The sequence below is a fragment of the Eubalaena glacialis genome, chromosome 1, assembly GCF_028564815.1.
Source record: "Eubalaena glacialis isolate mEubGla1 chromosome 1, mEubGla1.1.hap2.+ XY, whole genome shotgun sequence".
In the NCBI taxonomy this organism is placed as follows: Eukaryota; Metazoa; Chordata; class Mammalia; order Artiodactyla; family Balaenidae; genus Eubalaena; species Eubalaena glacialis.
The window spans coordinates 90090789-90110633 of NC_083716.1; the positions used below are offsets into that span (position 1 = coordinate 90090789).

Here is a 19845-nt window from a genome sequence, read left to right on the forward strand (position 1 = left end):
GGCATGCGAGAGAGGGATATTCTGCCCTCCCTGCGTCCTCAGCCTCTCTCTTCCCTGGAAGAGTGGCTATAGGATGACTCAGAGTCTGACATGTTCAGGCTGGTGTCTGCAGGGTCACTGTACTGAGGGGTCACGTGCATCTTCCATGCACTTTCAGCATCACCCGTGTCCAAAGTAGGCCCGTCATTAGGTCTTACTTTCAGCTCCACACTCACCCTTTATACCTTGCTCTGTGACGTGGTTCCCTGCAAAACCCACTTCTGCTTTGTCAGCTGTTCCCTGTTGGGCTCTGCCAGTCGGGAGACAGAAGCTGCGAGACGTGAGGAGGAAGAGGGGGCCTCACTCCTTCCTGTCTGTTTCCTGTCCACTTGCTGTTCCTGTGAGCGCCACCCCGGCTGCGGGGCCTTCCCACAGAAGCAGCAGCAGAAGGGCCGCCAGCTTGCTGTCTACCCAGCCCTGGCAGAGCCAAGCCAAAGAGCACCCTCTTCAGACCCACGTGACCCGCACACCTCCCCCACTGCAATCAGAGTTTAGCGATGCCCACTGATGAATACATCTGGGTCTTTGTTCACCTCCGGCTATTGCTCTTTGGGCATTGATTCCACTGAGCAGACCTCGAGAGGGCAGGCGAGGGAAGTGCAGCCAGTACAGCTAGACTCACTCTTTCCAGACTGCATGCCGCTGGGCAAGGTGACTGCTGCCAATAGGAGAGAGGCTCTGGGAGAAGAACAGAACTCAGAAGGAAGGGAGACCCTTCTGTTTCTGGTTTTGACCGTGCAGTGGCTGCTGGCAGTTGTAAAGCAGCAAGAGTGGGGTGATGCTGGAGCGGAAGTCAGGCTGGTCTGGACTCTGGAAGCCTGCACGAAGGCAGCACCTTTTTGGCACTGCCAGTCGTTGCGGTGTTTTGGATGGTGCAGCAGCAGGGGAAGGCTCATAGGCTCCTGTATCTTCTGTGTGGAGCAGACATGCGTTTGGGGGAGGGGGCGCTAGAGGGAGAACTATGTTATGCCTAACAGCCCCTCAAAGATGTTTATGCTCAAATCCCAGAAAACTATGTGAACTGGAAAAAGGGATTTTGTAAATGTAATTAAGGTTACAGACCTTAAAACAGGCAGGTTATCCTGATTGTATTGGGTTGGCCAAAAAGTTCGTTTGGGTTTGTCATACCATCTTATGGACAAATCCGAACGAACTTTTTGGCCAACCCAATATTATTTTATTGGAAAATTTATCTATGTATTAGATAAGACAATTAAGATAAGACAATTTCCACTATAAGGAAATTGTCTGTATTTTGTTTTACAATTACTGGGTGGGCAAGTTCTTATTCAGTAGTTGTATCCATAAAATCCTTTACTTATTCAGTCCTACATTAGAATGAAAAAAAAGCAGGTTATCCTGGATTTTTCTGGATGAGCCCAGTAGTGTGGAAAATTAACCCCAGATTAAGTGCTGCTTTTGTCCCACTTAAAAAAGCTTAAAAGCAAGACTCAGAAGGATCAAACTTATTTTGAATAACTGTGTTCCTGAACAAAGCTCAACAATACTTATAGGAATACAAAAATATCCAGCAAGCAAGGTAAAAGTCATAGTGTTTGGTGATCAATCAAAAATTACCAGTCATGTGAAGAAGCAAGAAAACACAAACCATAACGAGGGAAAAGAAAATCAATCAGCTGAAACTGAACCAGCACTGACACAGACAATAGAATTAGTAAACAAGCACATAAACACTGTTATTATAACTGATTCCATATTCTCAAGAAGCTAGAAGAAGACTTGCAAATGTTAAGTAGAGACATGGAATATATATATAAAAAAAAAACCCAAACTGAACCTCTAGATATGAAAACCACAATGGCTTAGATTAAAAAAAAAAAACACAGGATGGGATTAACAGCAGAGTAGACATTTAAGAAAAAATTAGTAAACTTGAAGATGTAGCAAAAGAAATTATCCCAATGAAACACAGAGAGAAAAAAAGACTGAAATAAAATAGAGCACGTAACCTATGGAATGACTTCAAGTGGCCTGGAAGTGTCCAACGCAGAAGGCAGATGGGGAAACAAAAATATTTTTTAAAATGACTGAAAACTCTCCAGATTTAGAGAAAACTATGAACTCACAGACTTAAAAAGCTCAATGGACACTAAGCACAAAAAACACAAAGAAACTAGAAAGACACATCAATCATAATTACATTGCTTGCTACCAGTAAGAAAGAGAAAAATCTTAAAAGAAGCCAGAAAAAAAGGGCACATTATATACAAAGGAACAAAAATAAAGATGACAATAGCTTCCTCATCAGAAATATTGCAAGACTCAACTTACTAGAATCAGAAATGAAAGCACAGACATTAAAATCAATTTCACAGAAATAAAAAGGACCATAAGAGGAATACAATGAATAATTGTATGGCAACAAATTGGATAACCTGTATAAAATGAACAAATTCCTAGAACTGCACTAGCTATCAAAGCTGACTCATGAAGAAATAGAAAATCTGAAAAGAACTCTAGTTAGTAAGGAAATTAAATCAGTAATCAAAAATCTCAACAAATGGAAAGCCCAGAAGTAGATGGCTTCACTGGTAAATTCTACCAAACATTAAAAAATGTCCTAATCCTTCTCTAACTCTTCTAAAAAATTGAAGGGAGGAAACACTTCTAACTCATTCTATGAGGCCAGTGTGACCCTGATACAAAAGCCAGACAAACACACTGTAAGAAAACTACAAGTAAATATCCCAGATGGCTATTGACGCAAAAATCTTCAACAAAATACTAGCAAATTGAATTCAGCAGCATATTAAAAGAATTATTTTTTATGGTCAAGTGGGATTTACTCCTGGAGTGCAAGTATGGTTCAACAAATGAAAACCAATTAATGTAACACCCCACATTAATAGAATGAAGGAGGGCGTTCCCTGGTGGTCTAGTGGTTAGGATTTGGAGCTCTCATTGCTGTGGCCCAGGTTCAATCCCTGGTTGGGGAACTGAGATCTCGCAAGCTGCGTGACGTGGCCAAAAAAAAAAAAAAAAAAAAAAGAATGAAGGAAAAAAACCCACATGATAATCTCAGTTGCACCAAAAGCATATGACAAAATTCAACACAATTTCATGATAAAAACACTCGACAAACTAGGAATAGAAGGGAACGTCCTCAATAGGATAAAACCATATATGAAAAATCCACAGCTGACATCATATTTAATAGTGAAAGACCAAACTTGTCCCTTAAGATCAGGAAAAAGACAAAATACCTACTTTCACTAACTCTATTCAACATAGTACTGGAAATTCTAGCCAGAGCAATTAAGCAAGAAAAAGAAATAAAAGGCATTCAAATTGGAAAGGAAGAAGTAAAATTATCTCTGTTTGCAGATGCCATGATCTTGTACATGGAAAACAAAGACTCCACAAAACGCTGTTAAACTAATAAAAGAATTCATCAAAATTGCAAGACACAATGAAAATCAACACACAAAATTCTGTTGCATTTCTATACACTAGCAATGAACAGTCCAAAAAAGAAATGAAAACAATTCCATTTATAATAGTATTAAAAAGAATAAAAAGGAATAAATTTAACAGAGGCAAAAACTTGTACACTGAAAACTAAAAAGACATTGCTGAAAGGAATGAAAGAAGACAAAATTGGAAAGATATTCTGTGTTTATTAATTGGAAGACATAATTAAGGTGTCAATTCCAAAGCAATCTAGAGATTCAACACAATCCCTATTAAAATCCCAATGGCATTTTTTTGCAGAAATAGAAAAACCCATCCTAAAATTTATATGGAATCTCAAGGGCAATAGTGAAAACAATCATGAAAAAGAAGAACAAAGCTATAGGACTCACACTTCCTGATTTCAAAATGCACTACAAAGCTACAGTAATCAAACAGTGTGACACTGACATAAGGACAAACATATATCAATGGCACAGAATAGAGAGTCCAGAAATAAACCGTCACATATATGGTCAATTGATTTTTGACAAGAATGCTAAGACCATTCAGTGAGAGAAAGAACAGTCTTTTCTACAAATAGTGCTGGGAAAACTAGATATCCACATGTAGACGAATGAAGTTGGACCTTTACCTTGCACTATACACAAAAATTGACTCAAAATAGACCAAAGACCTAAACTTAATGGCTAAACTACAAAACTCCTAGAAGAAAACATACGGGAAAATCTTCATGACACTTGTTTTGGCATTTATTCCTTGGTTATGACACCAAGAACTTAGGCAAAAAAGAAAAAACAGATAAATAAGACTTTATCAAAATTTAAAACTTTTGTGGATCAAAGGACACTGTCAAGAGAAGGAAAAGACAAGCCATGGAATGGGAGAATATATTTGCAAATCATATATTTAATAAAGGATTAACATCCAGAATAAAAGCTCCTCCAACTCAACAACAAGAACCAAACAATCCAGTTCAAAATGGGCAAAGGATTTGAACAGACAGTTCTGCAAAGAAGATATGCAACATTAAACGATATTCAACAGGGCTTCCCTGGTGGCACAGTGGTTAAGAATCCACCTGCTAATGCAGGGGACAAGGGTTCGAGCCCTGGTCTGGGAAGATCCCACATGCCACGGAGCAACTAAGCCCGTGCGCCACAACTTCTGAAGCCCGAGCGCCTAGAGCCCGTGCTCTGCAACAAGAGAAGCCACCGCAATGAGAAACCCACGCACCACGTGCAGCAACAAAGACTCAGCACAGCCATAAATAAATTAATTAATTTAAAAAAAGATTCTCAACATCATTAGTCATTAAAGAAATGCAAATCAAAACTACAGTGAGATACCACTTCATATCAACTATGATGACTATTATTTTTTAAAAAAGGAAAATTGCAAGTGTTAGTGAAGATGTGGAGAAATTGGAACCCTTGGGCATTGCCAGTGGGGATGTAAAATGGTGCAACTGCAGGGGAAAACAGTTTGGCTCTTCCTCAAAAAATTAAGCAAAGAATTACCATAAGATCCAACAATTTTAATCCTAGGTATATATGCGAAAGAATTGAAAACAGAGATTCAATTAGATATTTGTACATCCATGTTCATAGCATCATTATTTACAATAGCCAAAAGATGGAAAAAACCCAAATATCTATCAACAGATACATGGATAAACGAAATGTAGTATATACATTCAAGGGAATATTACTGAGCCATGAAAAGGAATGAAGTTCTGACACATATGCTACAACTTGAATGAACCTTGAAAACATAATGCTAAGTAAAATAAGCCAGACAGAAACAGACAAAAATTGTATTATTTCACTTAGTTGAGGTACCTAGGATAGGCAAGTTCACAAAGACATAAAGTAGAACAGAAGTTTCCAGGGGCTGGGAGTAGAGGAAAATGGGGAGTGATTGTTGAGTGAGTCCAGAACTTCTGTTGAGATGATGAAACAGTTCTGGAAATGGATAGATATGGTTGCACAACACTGAGGAGTGTACTTAATGCCACTGAACTGTATACTTCAACATGGTTAAAATAGTAAATTTTATGTTACGTATATTTTACCACAATAAAATAAAGTAAAAAAAAATTTTTATCTGGATGATGATATTTGGGATGATTTTTTCAACCTCATTCCTCATATTTTTATCACTTAAACTCTTTGTAATATATATAATAAGAACAACATAAAGTGGTTTTAAAAACACTGGGGGGACTTCCCTGGTGGCGCAGTGGTTAAGAATCTGCCTGCCAATGCGGGGGACACGGGTTCGAGCTCTGGTCTGGGAAGATCCCACATGCCACGGAGCAACTAAGCCCGTGAGCCACAACTACTGAAGCCCGTGCGCATAGAGCCCGTGCTCCGCAACAAGAGAAGCCACCACAATGAGAAGGCCGCGCACCGCAACAAAGAGTAACCCCCGCTTGTTGCAACTAGAGGAAGCCTGCGCGCAGCAACGAAGACCCAATGCAGCCGAAAATAAATAAATAAAAAACAACAACAACAAAAAATTGGGATTGTTTTTTAGAAATATGAGGGCTTATAATAGGCCTTGAAACTGCTCTGCAAGAGCTCCTTGAATTATTATTGTGTGTGTGCCCTGTGATATGATGCCACCCACAGTCCTATATACCTCTGTGATTTCAGCTAAGGAAACTTCTGTTTCTGTAGATACAGTGACCAATTGCAAAAAACGGACTGATTTGTACATATTTCTACCAAATGCAGTAATAAATAAAGGTAAACATGATGTGGGATTTCTGTGGGACTCTCAACCCCATGTTTTCTGGCTTTTCCAGGGAATTTTGACCAACTGAATGCTGCTTGGATAGGGTGATTTTTAAAAAATTGTAATTATTGAATGCTCAGGCATTTTCCACGAACAGCACCGTGATTCTTTTGTTTAGAAAAAGGGACCTGCACCTGTTTTCTGTCAAAGGTTTTTTTTTTTTTACCACAATGCTCATTGCTTCAGTGCAGGCCCCCTGCATGCTTGAAATTTCTAGTATCTGCAGGGCATGATGCTGTCTCTGGAGCAGAATGCCCTGGGAGCTCTTCAGCAGTAACTGAGGCAGGGCCACAGGCCGGCAAAAGTGTTCAGTGAGCAGCCCTTCCAATATCCACAAAGCCAAGCCTATCCTGACTCTTCAAATGGATCAAAGGGGCACAGGCATGCATATGCTGGGTCTAATTTCCCTTCCTCCACGCTTGTGGTTCACAAACACTAACTGAGCAGAAGAGAGAAGGCCCAACCGTTAACATGGGCCAGAAGCTGTGCTGGACACTTGGGACACACGGAGGTGGGTGACCCGGTCCCCGCCATCAAGTTGCTCCTTGTCTGCAGGGGCTCCACAGCGGACAGGGGCGAGAACACGGTAAAGGCAGTGCTGGCATCCAGCAAGACCAAGGGCGTGGGGCAAATGGGAGGACAGGCGGCCGGCTCTGAGCTGCTTCCCGGAGGACAAGGGAGATGCAGCCAGGAGGTAAGCATCGGAAGAGGTAAGATGTCTCGAGGTAAGCGGGGCTTTCCTGGCAGCAGTGAGGAGGCAGGACCATATTTTAAGCAGTAGGGTGACATGGCACCCATCACCACGCTGGCTGAGTCGTCAATATTTGCAGAATGCAGAAGTGGAGACGCCTGTGGAAGGTCTCATGCAGGGCAAGTGCAGATACACTTCTCCTCCAACCCGTGTTGTCGGGGAGCCCAGGAGGGGAGGAGGGAGACATGGGTTTGGGAGTAAGTGGCAGAGAAATGGTGATCGAGGCCACAAGGACACAAAACATAGGAGGCATAGACTGAGATGAAGAGGGGCCGAGGGTTGATTCGCAAAGGACACCAATGTTTAAGTCTGAACAAAGTGAAGAGAGCATGGAAATGAGAGGGTCAAAGAGTGGCCAGGAAGGCAGTGGAAGCCAGAGGTAACAGGGCCCAGAGCGAAGGAGTCCTTCACACCGAAGGGTGTGGCCAAACACCCAAAACTGCAGAGACCTCACACAGGATGGGGACTGATGGGGGTCCCCCGAGCTGGCAGCGTCCCAGCAGAGGTGTCAGCAAAGTGGTGAGGAAGCCAGCCCAGCAGCTGAGGAGTGGTCACAGGGGAGACCGTCTAGGTGGATGACTGTCTGTTTAGGACCCAGAAGGCAAACTGTAAGGGACAAGAGAGAAAGTGTTTACAGGAGGGAGGGGCTGAGCTTGTTAAGTTGTTGACAGTACAGGAGTATTTCCTAGAAGCCAGGTCCTGACGTGGCCGAGAGAGACTGCTCTGGTCTCGTTCTTCCCAGGACCCTGAGCCCTGTCAGGGAATCAGATGAATGAATTCTCAGGCCTGCCAGCCCCACCTCTGCTGTCTCCTACGAGTCTCTCTCCAGCTACTGGACCAGGACTGAGCCACATTTGACTTGCTTTCGAGGTCCCAGAGTTAGGGAAGGAATCATACAATTGCACAGTGCAAGGAGGAAATAACATGTCTCTGAAGGACAACAGAGCATCTTTGGAAAAGCAGTCCCATTTGGGCTTTTCAACTGTGTCAAACTTGAATCTATAAATCCCCAGAGTACAGACAATCGGTGACGAGGTGGAAGGAAACAGTTATCGCTCAATGATTACTTCCATTTTTGTACTCACCTGTGATTTGTGTAGGCGGCATTCCAACTGGCTTTTGAGTAATAGAGATCCAGGGCAGTGTATGGTGTATCACATTTGAAGTTCTAATCTAGTCTGTTAATCTAACTGAAGTTGGATTTTTAAAAAGTAATAAAAAGTCAAATGTTAAAAAAAAAAGAAAAAGACAGCCCAGAGAGGTTAAGTGATATGGTTAAAGTCACACAGCTAGCTGGGGCTAAATCCATCTCTCTCTTTCCCTCCCGCTCTGCTGATGTTCCTCTGCCCCTCCCACCACCTGTCTTCTCCCCAGCCCCTCCCCCCTTTCAGAAAGGCACAGTGGGGCAGGGAAAATGCCCCGGGGCGGCATCCGTAGCTGCACAGGCTACTGTTGATTCACAGCTGTGGTGCCACGCAGCCTCCACACTGGTACTTGGCTCTCGGTAGAACGGCGCTTTGTATCATAAATGATCCAGTGCACTGAACTGAGCTGGCACCAATGACCTCCGCGTCTCTGCCAACCCGGTCATGTGCTCTGGTACTTTGTGAAGCCGGGCCCTTCGGTGCACCGTGTGGCTCTGTTAGGCCACGGTGGAGAGGAACCGGGTGGGCTCCAGATTTCAGATCAAGGCGCCTGCAGCCTGTGACGCTCCTGGTAGGGTCTGAGGGATTTGGTCTGAGGATCTTTGGGGAAAGATTTTGCACTCCCTGAGTTGGGTGCAGGCTCTTTAGATGTGACACAGCACTGCGGTTGACTTCAGATCTGGGGACAAGCCCCGTGGGGAGACAGAGGGGGAAGGCACATCATTCCTATTGCCTGAGGGAATGGGGCTGCAGGAGTGGCCCACGGGCTGTCCCCCTTCTATCTCAGGGCCCATGGAAGTCTTTGTTTCGAGAATTTTTTCCCTTAGGTTGTGCTTTACTGAGGACTTACAATGTTACAGTGTGTCAAACACTGCTATCACATACATGAATTTCCATTTATCATCCATTGTACAGATTGAGTCCAGGAAAGTTAGGTCACGGGAAAGTTAAGATACACAGATAGTCACCATCTACCCTTTGGGCTAAGCTGGCCCCAGTGAACAGGCACCTGCTTGCAGGGGGGAGAAAGTCCACACTGCAAAATAACATCTACCCTCCTCTCTGAACCTGAAATCCCACTGAAGAACATCATTCCTTAAGCTTAAGGCTTTCATCTCCCTTCAACATGTAAGTAGGAGAGGAGATTTTTTTAAAGTGTCATTAGTCACTTATACTATTGTAAGAATGATTTTCAGGTTATTTTATAGCATCATAGAATCTCAACATTGGGAAGGATGCCATGTCCTCCAGCCGAGGCTTGAACCTCTTTGTCCAACTTCTGCTGGAACCAGAAGCGGTCAGCCTTGCATTCAAAGTGTTCCTCGGGGGCTTCCTGAGCCCCTCTGAGACTCACTTTAGGTTGCCTTAAAATCTGTTTTATGGGAATGAGAAAATCAAACTTGAAAAGTTGTCCGAATATTAATGGAGCTAATTAGAAAGTATGACTGTTAATTTGAATGAGTAGGATGAACTCAGGAAGCAACCTTGGTCTTGTCTTCCACTGTAATTCATTGACTAGGCCCTGGGTCAGAAGTTGGAGAGGCCTCAGGCCTTCGCTGGTCTTCCCGAGGTAATAGACGGACCTACAGACACTGGAAGTCAAGAAACACACTCTCGGGGCTTCCCTGGTGGTCCAGTGGTTAAGAATCTGCCTTCCAATGCAGGGGACACGGGTTCGATCCCTGGTTGGGGAATTAAGATCCCACATGCCACGGGGCAACTAAGCCTGCACTCTCTAGAGCCCGCAACTACTGAGCCTGCGCGCCACGACTAGAGAGAAGCCCACTAGTCTCAACAAAGCTTGCGTGCTGCAACTAAGACCTGACACAGCCAACTAAATAAACAAATAAATAAATAATTTAAGAAAAAAAAAAAAAAGAAAGAAACACACTCTCAAGTCAGTATTTTAAAATGTCTCATCCAAGGTCCTGATGGGCAACTGAGGCTGAATCCACTGACACGGTCGCCTGACCAAAGGTCTATGTGGTGGTTAAATATTTTGAATATCACCCCAGCAGCACTGCTGCAGTCAGGGAAGGAGCCGCGACCTGCCTAGATATATACATATTTCACTCAACCAAGACGAAGCTTCTGTTATTAAAAAATTGAAAATTAATAGATTAGCCTACTTAGATGTGTTCAACCTCAGCTCCAAATGTGTCTCATTGAGCTGATCGCTACTACCCTAAATAGGGACACTTGTCCCCTAAATGATGAGTGAAAACAACAATTATTCCTCAAACGAAGTAAAAACACCAACATGGATTATCATTTTGACTGATTTAACAAAGACCGGGGGCTGAGTTAGACATCGATTAATTCAACATTATTTGTCTACTTATTTTCTCTCTTATATCCTTGTCTCTGTCTCTTCTCTCATAGATCACGTACTTTTTATTACCGACTTTATTGAGGTGTAATTTATATCCCACAAAACACACCCACTGTAAGTGTACAAACAAATGCTTTTTAGTACATTTACAGAGCTGTGAAGCTATCCCTACATCCACTTTTAGAGCATTTCCAACACCCCAGAAAGTTCCTTCATGCTGTTTGCCGTTAATCCCCATTCCCACTTCCAGCCCCAGGCAACTGCTGATCTGCTTTTTGTCTCTACAGATTTGCCTTTTTTAGGAGCTTTATGGAAATGGAAATGGAATAAGCATACATCAGCAGTTTATTTTACAATATTTATAATAATTCCACTGTAAAGAATTTTGTTTATCCATTCCCCCATCATGGATTGTTTTCATTTTGGGGATTTATAAAGAATGGTGTCATGAATAGTCACACACAAGCCTTTGTGTATACATCATGCATTTTCATTTTTCTTAGGAAGATACCTAGGACTGTAATTGTTTATTTATATGGTAAGTGTTATGTTTAACTTTTAAAGAAACTACCAAACTCTTTTGCAAATTGGCAGTACCACCAAGGGATGAAGGCCCAGTTTCTGCACATCTTCAGAAATACTTGATATTGTCAGCCTTTTTCATGAACACCATTGTATGTGTGGTATCTTATTGTGGCTTTAATGGGTGGTGTATGCATTTCTCTAATGACTAATGATGTTGTACATTTTTCATGTGCTTATTAGCCATTTGTATATCGTCTCTGGAGAAATGCCTATTGAAATATTGTCCATTTAAAAAATTGAGTTGTTTGTTTCCTTATTGAGTTGTAAAACTTCTTCATATATTCTGGATACAAATCATTTATCAGACATGATATATATCCATGATTTGCAAATATTTCCTTCCAGTTTATGGCTTTTCTTAATATAATGGTGCCTTCTGAAAAGCAAATATTTTAATTTCAATGAAGTCTAATTTACTGAAGGTTTTTTTTTTAAAATGAATTGCACTTTTGGTGTCATATCTAAGAAATCTTTGCCTAATCCAAGGTCACAAAGACTTACTCCTATGTTTTGTTCTAGAAGACTACAGTTTTAACTCTTACATTTAAGTATGATAGGTTTTGAGTTGATTTTTTTAATATGGTGTGAGATACCAATCTAAGTTTGTTTTTGTTTTTATTTTACATATGGTTATATGGATATCCAATCCTTCCAGCAACATTTGTTGAAAAGATCATCCTTTCCTCCATTAAGTTGACTTGGCACCTTTGTAAAAACTTCGTTGACCATAAACGTAAGAGTTCATTTCTGGATTTCTGTTCCGTTCAGTTTGTCTGCATGTTTTGTCCTTAAGCCAAAATCACACTCTCCTGGTTACAGTAGCTTTGTAGTAAGTTTTGAAATTGAGTGGTATAAGTATTCTTACTTTGTTCTTTATGTAGATTTCATGTAGAATCTTCAGGATTTTCTGCATACAAATTCACGTCATCTGTGAATCTGTGAACAGGTTTAGTTCTTCATTTCCAATCTGTATGTGTTTAATTGCTTTTTCTTGCCCCTATCACACTGGGTAGAACCTCCAGTATAAAGTTGAATAGAAGTGGTGAGCACTGATATCTTTACCTTATTCCTGACCTTTGGGAGAAAGGATTTAGGCTTTTACCATTAAGTATGATAGTTGTAGGGTTTTCATAGGTGCTTTTGATAAAGTTGAGTAAGTTTCCTCTATTCTTAGTTTTTTAAGAATTTTAATTATGAATGGTGTTGAATTTTGTTGAATTTTTTTTTTTTTTTGCATCTTTTGAGATGATCATGAGGTTTTCGTCCTTTATTCTGTTTGAATGGTGTAGTACATGGATTGATTTTTGAATATTAAATCAACCTTGCATTTCTAGGATAAATCCTATGTGGTCATGGTGTTTAAACATTTTTTATATGCTACTGGATTTGGTTTGCTAATATTTTGTTAAGAATTTTTGCATCTGTTGCAATAGGGACATTGGTCTGTGGTTTTCCTTTTTTGATGCCTTTGTGTGGCTTTGTTAGGGTAATACTAGCCTTATAGGATGAGTTGGGAAATCGTCCCTCTTCCTCTGTACTCTAAAGCGTTGTATTAGATTGGTATTATTTCTTCTTTAAATATTAGAATTCACCAGTGAATTCTGATGAAAAGAAAAGCCTGAAATTTTCTTCATGGGAAGATTTTTAAACTATTATTTCAATTTCTTTACTTGTTACAGATCTATTCAGGACTTTCAGTTTCCCCTTAAGTCAGTATTGGCAATTCCTTTCTTTCTAGGAATATTTTTCATTTCATCTAAGTCGTCTAATTTGGCATAAAGTTGTTCATAATACTCACTTATAATCCTTTTAATTTCTGTAAGGTCAGCAGTGATGCCCCTCTTACATTCCTGATGTTGTAAATTTGTGTCTTCTCTATTTTTTCTTGGTCAGTTTAGCTAAAAGTATATCAACATTATTGATCTTTTCTAAGAACCAACTTTCATTTCCTTGATTTTCTCTATTCTTCAGTTTTCTAGTTCACTGATTTCTTCTGACCTTTCTCACTCTTTCTTTGGGTTTAATTGCCTCCCTTTCCTTCTCTCCGTCTCTCTTGTTTCTTAAGACAGAAACTTAAATTATTGTTTTTAGAGCTTTCTGCTCTTCTAAGTCCTACTTTAGTTCCATCCCATTAATTTTGATATGTTTTATTCTTGTTTAATTCAGCTCAAAATATTTCTAATTTTCATTGTGATTTTTTTCTTTGACACATGGGTTATTTAGAAATGTGTTGTTTAATTTCTAAAAATTGAGGATTTCCCAAATTTCTTTGTTCCCAATTTCTAATTCCTTTGTGGCTCTAAATGACTTAAATCCTATTAAATATATTGAAATTTGTTTTATGGCCTAATATATGGTGTAAACTGGAGAATGTTCCACATGCTTTTGAAAAAATGTGTATTTGTTATTTTTAGGTAGAGTGTTCTATACATGTCAAATCGATTGATAGTACTGATCCAGTCTCCTGCACCCTTGCTGATTTTCTGTCTAGTTGCTCTATCAACTACTGAAAGTGGGGTATTGAAATCTCTAACTATAATTGTTAAATTGTCTATCTCTTCTTTCAATTCTATCCATTTTTGCTTCATAAATTTTAAGACTTTGCTGGTAGGTACTATTACATTTTAAATGGTTATATCTTCCTAATGTATTTACCCTTTATCATCATGAAATGTCCCTCCTTGTCTCTAGTAATATTTTTTTCTTAAAGTCCATTTTGTCTGATAGTAATATGTTGCCTCTGGCTCTCTTGTTGCTACCATTTGCATGGTATACCCTTTTCATCATTTTACTTCCAACCTATTTGTGGGGTCTTTGTGTGTGTGTGTGAAATGTGTCTCTTATAAAGAGTACCAATCGAATCTTGCTTTTTTATCCAGTCTGACAATAACTGCCTTTTGATTATAGTGTTTAGTCCACTTATATTTAATATAATTATGATATGGTTGGATTTAGGCCTGCCACTTTGTTTTCTACATCTCTTTTTAGAATATGTTCCCCCTTCACTGTTTTTGTGCTAAACAATTTTTTAGGGTACCATTTTGATTCTTCTGTTGCCTTACTGTAGTTTTGAGTTACTTTCATAGTGGTGGCTCTACAAATTACAATATGCATGCTAACTTATACCATCTACTTCAGGTTAATACTGACTTAATTCTTGTGAAATACAGCAATATTGCTCTAATATATATATATATAATATTATGTCTTTTAACAAAATTAGGAGAAAAGAGAAAAAATACATTTATACAACCTTTTTTTATATTTACCCAGATACCATTTCCAGTGCTCTTAATTTTTTCCTGCAAAGTCAAGTTACCATCTGGTGTGAGGCCAACAGATCAGAAAAGATAACTTGTTATACTCACAGATCCCAAGAAGAGGAGGGTTCACTAAGCCATGCAGGGTCACATGGGGAAGCACCAGGATCAATCACGAGGCAGAAAGAGTGAAGGAAAAATGTGGGCAAGAGTTTTTATTGTGGTTTCCATGGGAAGGAAAAGGTGAGGCAGGGTAAGCAGGCTGAGGACTGGCTAGTTTGAATAAATGCAGCAGGGTCTAGGGCATAGGGTCTGTCCCTGGTTGTTGAGTATCTGGCAGTGGGGCGATTAAGGCAGGTGGGTAGTGGCCTAGAGTGTGAGAGCCTGATAAAGGAGGTAGTTGGGGTGTAGGCTCTGGATTGGTTGGTTTGCATATGAAAATAATTACTATCCTTAGGAATTACGTAGCCTTGGGAGGGGCAATCCCTTCAGAGTCAGCAAGGCCTCAAGATGTCAAACATCAAGTACAGAAACTAGAAGACGTGGTTATTAGGTAACACTCTTATCCTCCATCCATTGCTGGGTGACTCGGGGAAGGGCTGGCAATGAAAGAGGAGACCATGTTGCCCTGGCCTCTTTAACCAGGGATAGGGTTCCGATGAAGCTCCATCCTAACTGGATCTTCATCTCAACCACTCTCTTTCCTTTCCTCTCTGCTCTCCCCTCCATTCCACCTCATCTGCCACAAGTGTGTTAATAAGAAAATGAGACCTAGCATTTATTGAGCCAATATCTTATCATGGTCCTTCCATTATTCCAATTTGGTGGGATTTTCCGGTTCAGTGTTAGGGGAGCTAGAGCGAGGCTTCACTCTATCCTCTCTCATCATGGGGGAGATGAATGAGATCAACTCTGACCTGAATCTGGCCTCCCTGAGAAGAAACAGCATTGCATTTGGCTTTTCTGACTCCAAAGCTTTGGGCACAAAGAATGTGTGGACCGGACACAGGCTGTCTTAGTTACCAGTTCTTGGAGGAGGTTGTTCTACTCTTACCAGTAAGCATCTCGAATTCCCTGATGTTCTCCCCAATAAGGAAACATGCCTACGATGCAGAAAAATGCTTAATTATGACCTCACACCTTTTCCTTGTCATCTCAAGCCCCACACGCATTTACAAAAGCATTGTCCCATAGAGGATGTTTGAGAACAATGATCGAAGCTACATGGAGGCCAGGGTTTGTGCACTGAGTTGCACTTTGAAGAATTAGTAATGGGAGGAGGTGGGGAAAGTCGGGGGAGGAATTGCAGGCGATCCTTAAACCTGTGTGTAAGGCACAGGTGCTGGCATCAACCATCTCAGGGCAGTGATTTTACAAAGGAGCACAAAATCAGAGATCATACTGAGTCCATTTCATTCTTCCGAGATCAGAAGGGTGGGGTGCAGGGGATGAGAGGGTTGGACAGTGGAAGGGGAGAGGGCTCCGGGCATGAGGGCTCTACACCTGGGGAACGTACTGAAGTTCATGGCCCAAACCAAGATTCAGCTGGACAAAGTGCATCCCTGCCAGGGAAGCCTCAAATGTTCATTGTCAGGCTGATGAACTGGGAATAAAAAGAGAAGGAAAGAGAGAATGGTCATTCCTTCATTTCCCTACCAGCCCCAGTTCGTTTGGGCCACAGGAGCGCCACCACCTGATAATTGCGCCGCACACGTGGACTTCTACCTCAACAAGAAACATTTAAAAAAATTAATTAATTTTCAGCATTTTAAGTTTTCCAGAGGTCCTGAGCCTTTTCTGAGTGAGCTCAAGCCAAGTGCAGATAGTGAGAGAGAGAGAGAGAGAAATGTGCTTTCTCCCTGTCGAAGAGACACCTTGAGGCACCTTGGGCCAGGCGGTATAAAATAAGCGCCTTTTCCTCTTTGACGGGGACGCTGAGGACAGAGGTGACCCTCCGTCAGAGAAGGGCTGCAGGAAAGGGAAGCAGACTCGGTGCCTGGGCTTTTTACAGGTGAGCTGGTGGAGAAGTGGATGGGCCTCCCCTCTGCTCCTCTCTCCGGAAGCCATCCACCTCCTCCTTCCCACCAGCTTGCTTTTTTTTTTATTATTATTATTTATGGCTGTGTTGGGTCTTTGTTTCTGTGCGAGGGCTTTCTCTGGTTGTGGCAAGTGGGGGCCACTCTTCATCGCGGTGCGCGGGCCTCTCATTATCGCGGCCTTTCTTGTTGCGGAGCACAGGCTCCAGACGCGCAGGCTCAGTAGTTGTGGTGCACGGGCCTAGTTGCTCCGCGGCATGTGGGATCTTCCCAGACCAGGGCTCGAACCCGTGTCCCCTGCATCGGCAGGCAGATTCTCAACCACTGCGCCACCAGGGAAGCCCCCACCAGCTTTCTTATCACGACAAGGTGACTTGGGGGAACATGATTATATGGGTTGGTTTTTTTCCCTCCTCTCTGCCCTCCTTCCTGGGCACGGCACATGATGAGGCCAGGATTGTGGAAAGCAATTGGATGGAGGAAGTTACTTTTGGCAGAGTAACTGCCGGTGAGGCCAACTCAAGGCAGAGGAAGGCTAGAATGGTTTCCTGGGGTCGGGGGGTGGGATTTAAAAAGGTGGCTCTCAACTTGGCCGCACACTGGGCTCACCAGGGGAATCTCTAAAATACTGATGCTTGGGTCCCGCCCCCAAAGATTTTGATTTAATTGATCTGGGATGTGACCAGGCCGTTGAGGCTTTAAAATCTCCCCAGATGATTCTAACTTCCAGCCAGAGTTGAGGACGGCAGGTTTAAAGGGAGAAGGAGAGGGGGAGAACTCAAAGATTTTTCCTGTCGTCTCGGAGGGTGGTAAGTATGGGGCAAGGGCAAGCACTTACAACAAAATGACTTGGCCTGTTGAGGAAGAGGAAATGGGGACACAGAGCTCATTCCAGACCCCACACCTGTGGACACTTGGGCTGGAAGTGACACCTAGAACTTGAAGCAATGCAATGCTTCCTTCCATGCTTCTGGTACTTCGGGGCCTTTGACCGGCTAAGAGCTATCGAATACAAAACCCACTGACGCTCCCCCTGCACCATGGACACATGGCAACTCCCACACATTCTTCACACTTATTGGTGGCAAAACCTTGAGGTAAATGAGAAATAAAGATGGGTATAGGGGTCTGTCTTGTTTTCATAAGGAACTATGTTGAGTATGTATGTCTTTCTTTGGCATCCTTGGGGTGTTTTATACGTTATCCATCAGAGGAGCTACATTTATTGAATGTGCTGCATGTGCTAAAGGTGAAAGAGAATACTAGAAAAGAAAAATGTCCAGTTTCTATTCTTGGTGAAATTATAATGTATCCAGGAATCTGAGACCCCCATGAGAAAATTAGTGATGAGTCAACCTAATAAATTGCTAAGTTGCATGATATTACTAGAAACCAAACTTCTGGTGTAAGATTAAGGCCTAGATCTCTTTCTGAAAAAGGTGAAACTGAGGCACAGAGACTGACAGTTCCATCCCCTGTCTAACACACACCGTCATCCATCTCTTTGTCTTGGAATAGTCAATAAAGTGGTACCCACATCCAAAGTTACTACTGAATTTGGAAGTGAGCCGATGTGTGCGGTGTGAGCATGGAAACGTGTGGGGAGGAGAAAGAGCTCAGAGATGGAGGAGACACAGGCTGCCTGGTTTTTCCACCCTTAGGTCCAAGGGAAAGCAGAGCTGGACAGAAAGCACAGGGAGAGAATGGAAAAAAAGAGAAATAAAAATTACGGAACGATTGAAGGAAAGTGTCCTGTGGTCCCCCCTGCCGCACGTTTGGGCAGAAGAACGTCTAACCAGCGCTCTCAAACTTTAGTGGGTTTAGGAATTACTGTGTATCCTGCTAAAATGAGAGCTGATCCACTGGGTCTGGGGTGGAGCCTGGTACTCTGGATTTCTTTTTTTGCTTTTATTTTGTTGATTTCTTTTATTGAGATATAATTGACACATAACACTGTGTAAGTATAAGGTGTAAATGCATTGATTTGATCCATTGATATATTGTAAGATGATCACCACCGTGGCGTCAGCTAGCGCCTCTATCATATCACATCATCACTTCTTTTTTGCGGTCAGGACAATTAAGATCTCGTCTCTTAGCAGCTTTGAAGTTTATAACACCATACTGTTGACTGTGATCCTATGTGGTACTCTGCATTTCTCACAAGCTCCCCGAGGTGAGGGCCATGCCGCTGGCCCACAGACCACACTCTGGACAGCGGGGGAGGGCTATCCACTCCTGGGACCCCTCATCCAAGCCTCCAACACTGACCCATTCTCTCCCCTCCATCATTTTTGCTGTGATCAGCCCCTGCAATGGGTAAAAGTTGTGTATTCCTCAGGGTCTCTGAGGTGTGTGTGCATGTGCATAGACACACACACACACTCACACCCCCCAAGAATCTCGAGACCCACAGGACGACGGCATGAACGAGAAGAAGTGAACTTCAGAAGGCAGAGGGCAGGAGGCCGAGGAGCCTATGTGGCAGAAGGAGGACGGGACAAGAGGGCAGAGTTTGCTCGCTCACTCTTCCAGGGGATTAATCTCTCTATGCCTCAGTTTCCACCTCCACAAAATGGGGATACTATTAGTCCTTAGCTCAAAGGGCTACCGTAGGATTCTACTGACTGCTACATGAATAGTGCCTCACAATTATTAACAATATTATTATTATTATTATTACCCTGAGGCTAGATCTGGACCCTCACATGTGATCATGCAATCAGCAAGCATTATGGAGTGTGGGCTCTGCCTAGCCCTGGCTGGGTCCCTGAGCGGGAAGTCTGGCTGGGTCATACCTCGTTTATGTTGAGATGAATGAACTCCTTGTTCTTCGTGCTGAGGGCCTGGAACATCCCTGATGGGAGAGACACAAGAAAGGTATCATTGTGGAGAAGTTCCTTCAACAGGCTTAGTTATTTTCCCATGGCCAAGGGGCCTTCTGAGAGGCTGGTGGAGAAGCTGCTCTGTCTGTTGCTAAGAGGTGAGCATCTTCTAGGGCGGTGGCCGGACTCAGGCCCCTGAGCGGGGTGTCTCTCAACTGGGGGAGCCTCTGGAATTCCTGTGATGGCAGAAGCCGGTGGCCTGAGCACTGGGGAGTGGGTCTCTTCATTTACTGTATGTGGGTCAGCCGGCCAGCTCGTGGACCCGAAATATCTCCCCTATCTTAACTGTTGGGGGCTACAGAGCCCTTGCAATCCATGGACCTTCTCCCCAGACAAAAAAAAAAAGCACATGTACATAAAGGTTTGCATGAGTCTTGAAAGCTGTTCAGTCTCTACACGTCCCTTCTGAGAAGGTGAGCAGTGGGTGGTCCCCCACGTAGGCAGAGCTGGGGTAGAAGAGAGAGCCCGCCTGCCACATTGAATAACCCGAGACAGTTACTTTCCTCTCCTGGCCTCGGTCTCCCCATCTTAGACCAGGTGGTGGAACTAGACCACACTGGCTTTACCTGAGCATCACGCGG

General features: G+C 42.6%; 1 protein-coding gene across 1 annotated transcript in view; it reads right to left on the bottom strand.

Moving 5' to 3' along the window:
* Window positions 1-19171: 19171 nt before the first annotated feature.
* The window catches only part of CAPN9 (calpain 9), a 51207-nt gene continuing 50533 nt past the window's right edge, over window positions 19172-19845 (bottom strand). Inside the window, 1 exon segment of the mRNA XM_061190460.1 lies at window positions 19172-19236. Within this exon segment, the coding sequence (XP_061046443.1) occupies window positions 19172-19236 (65 nt within the window).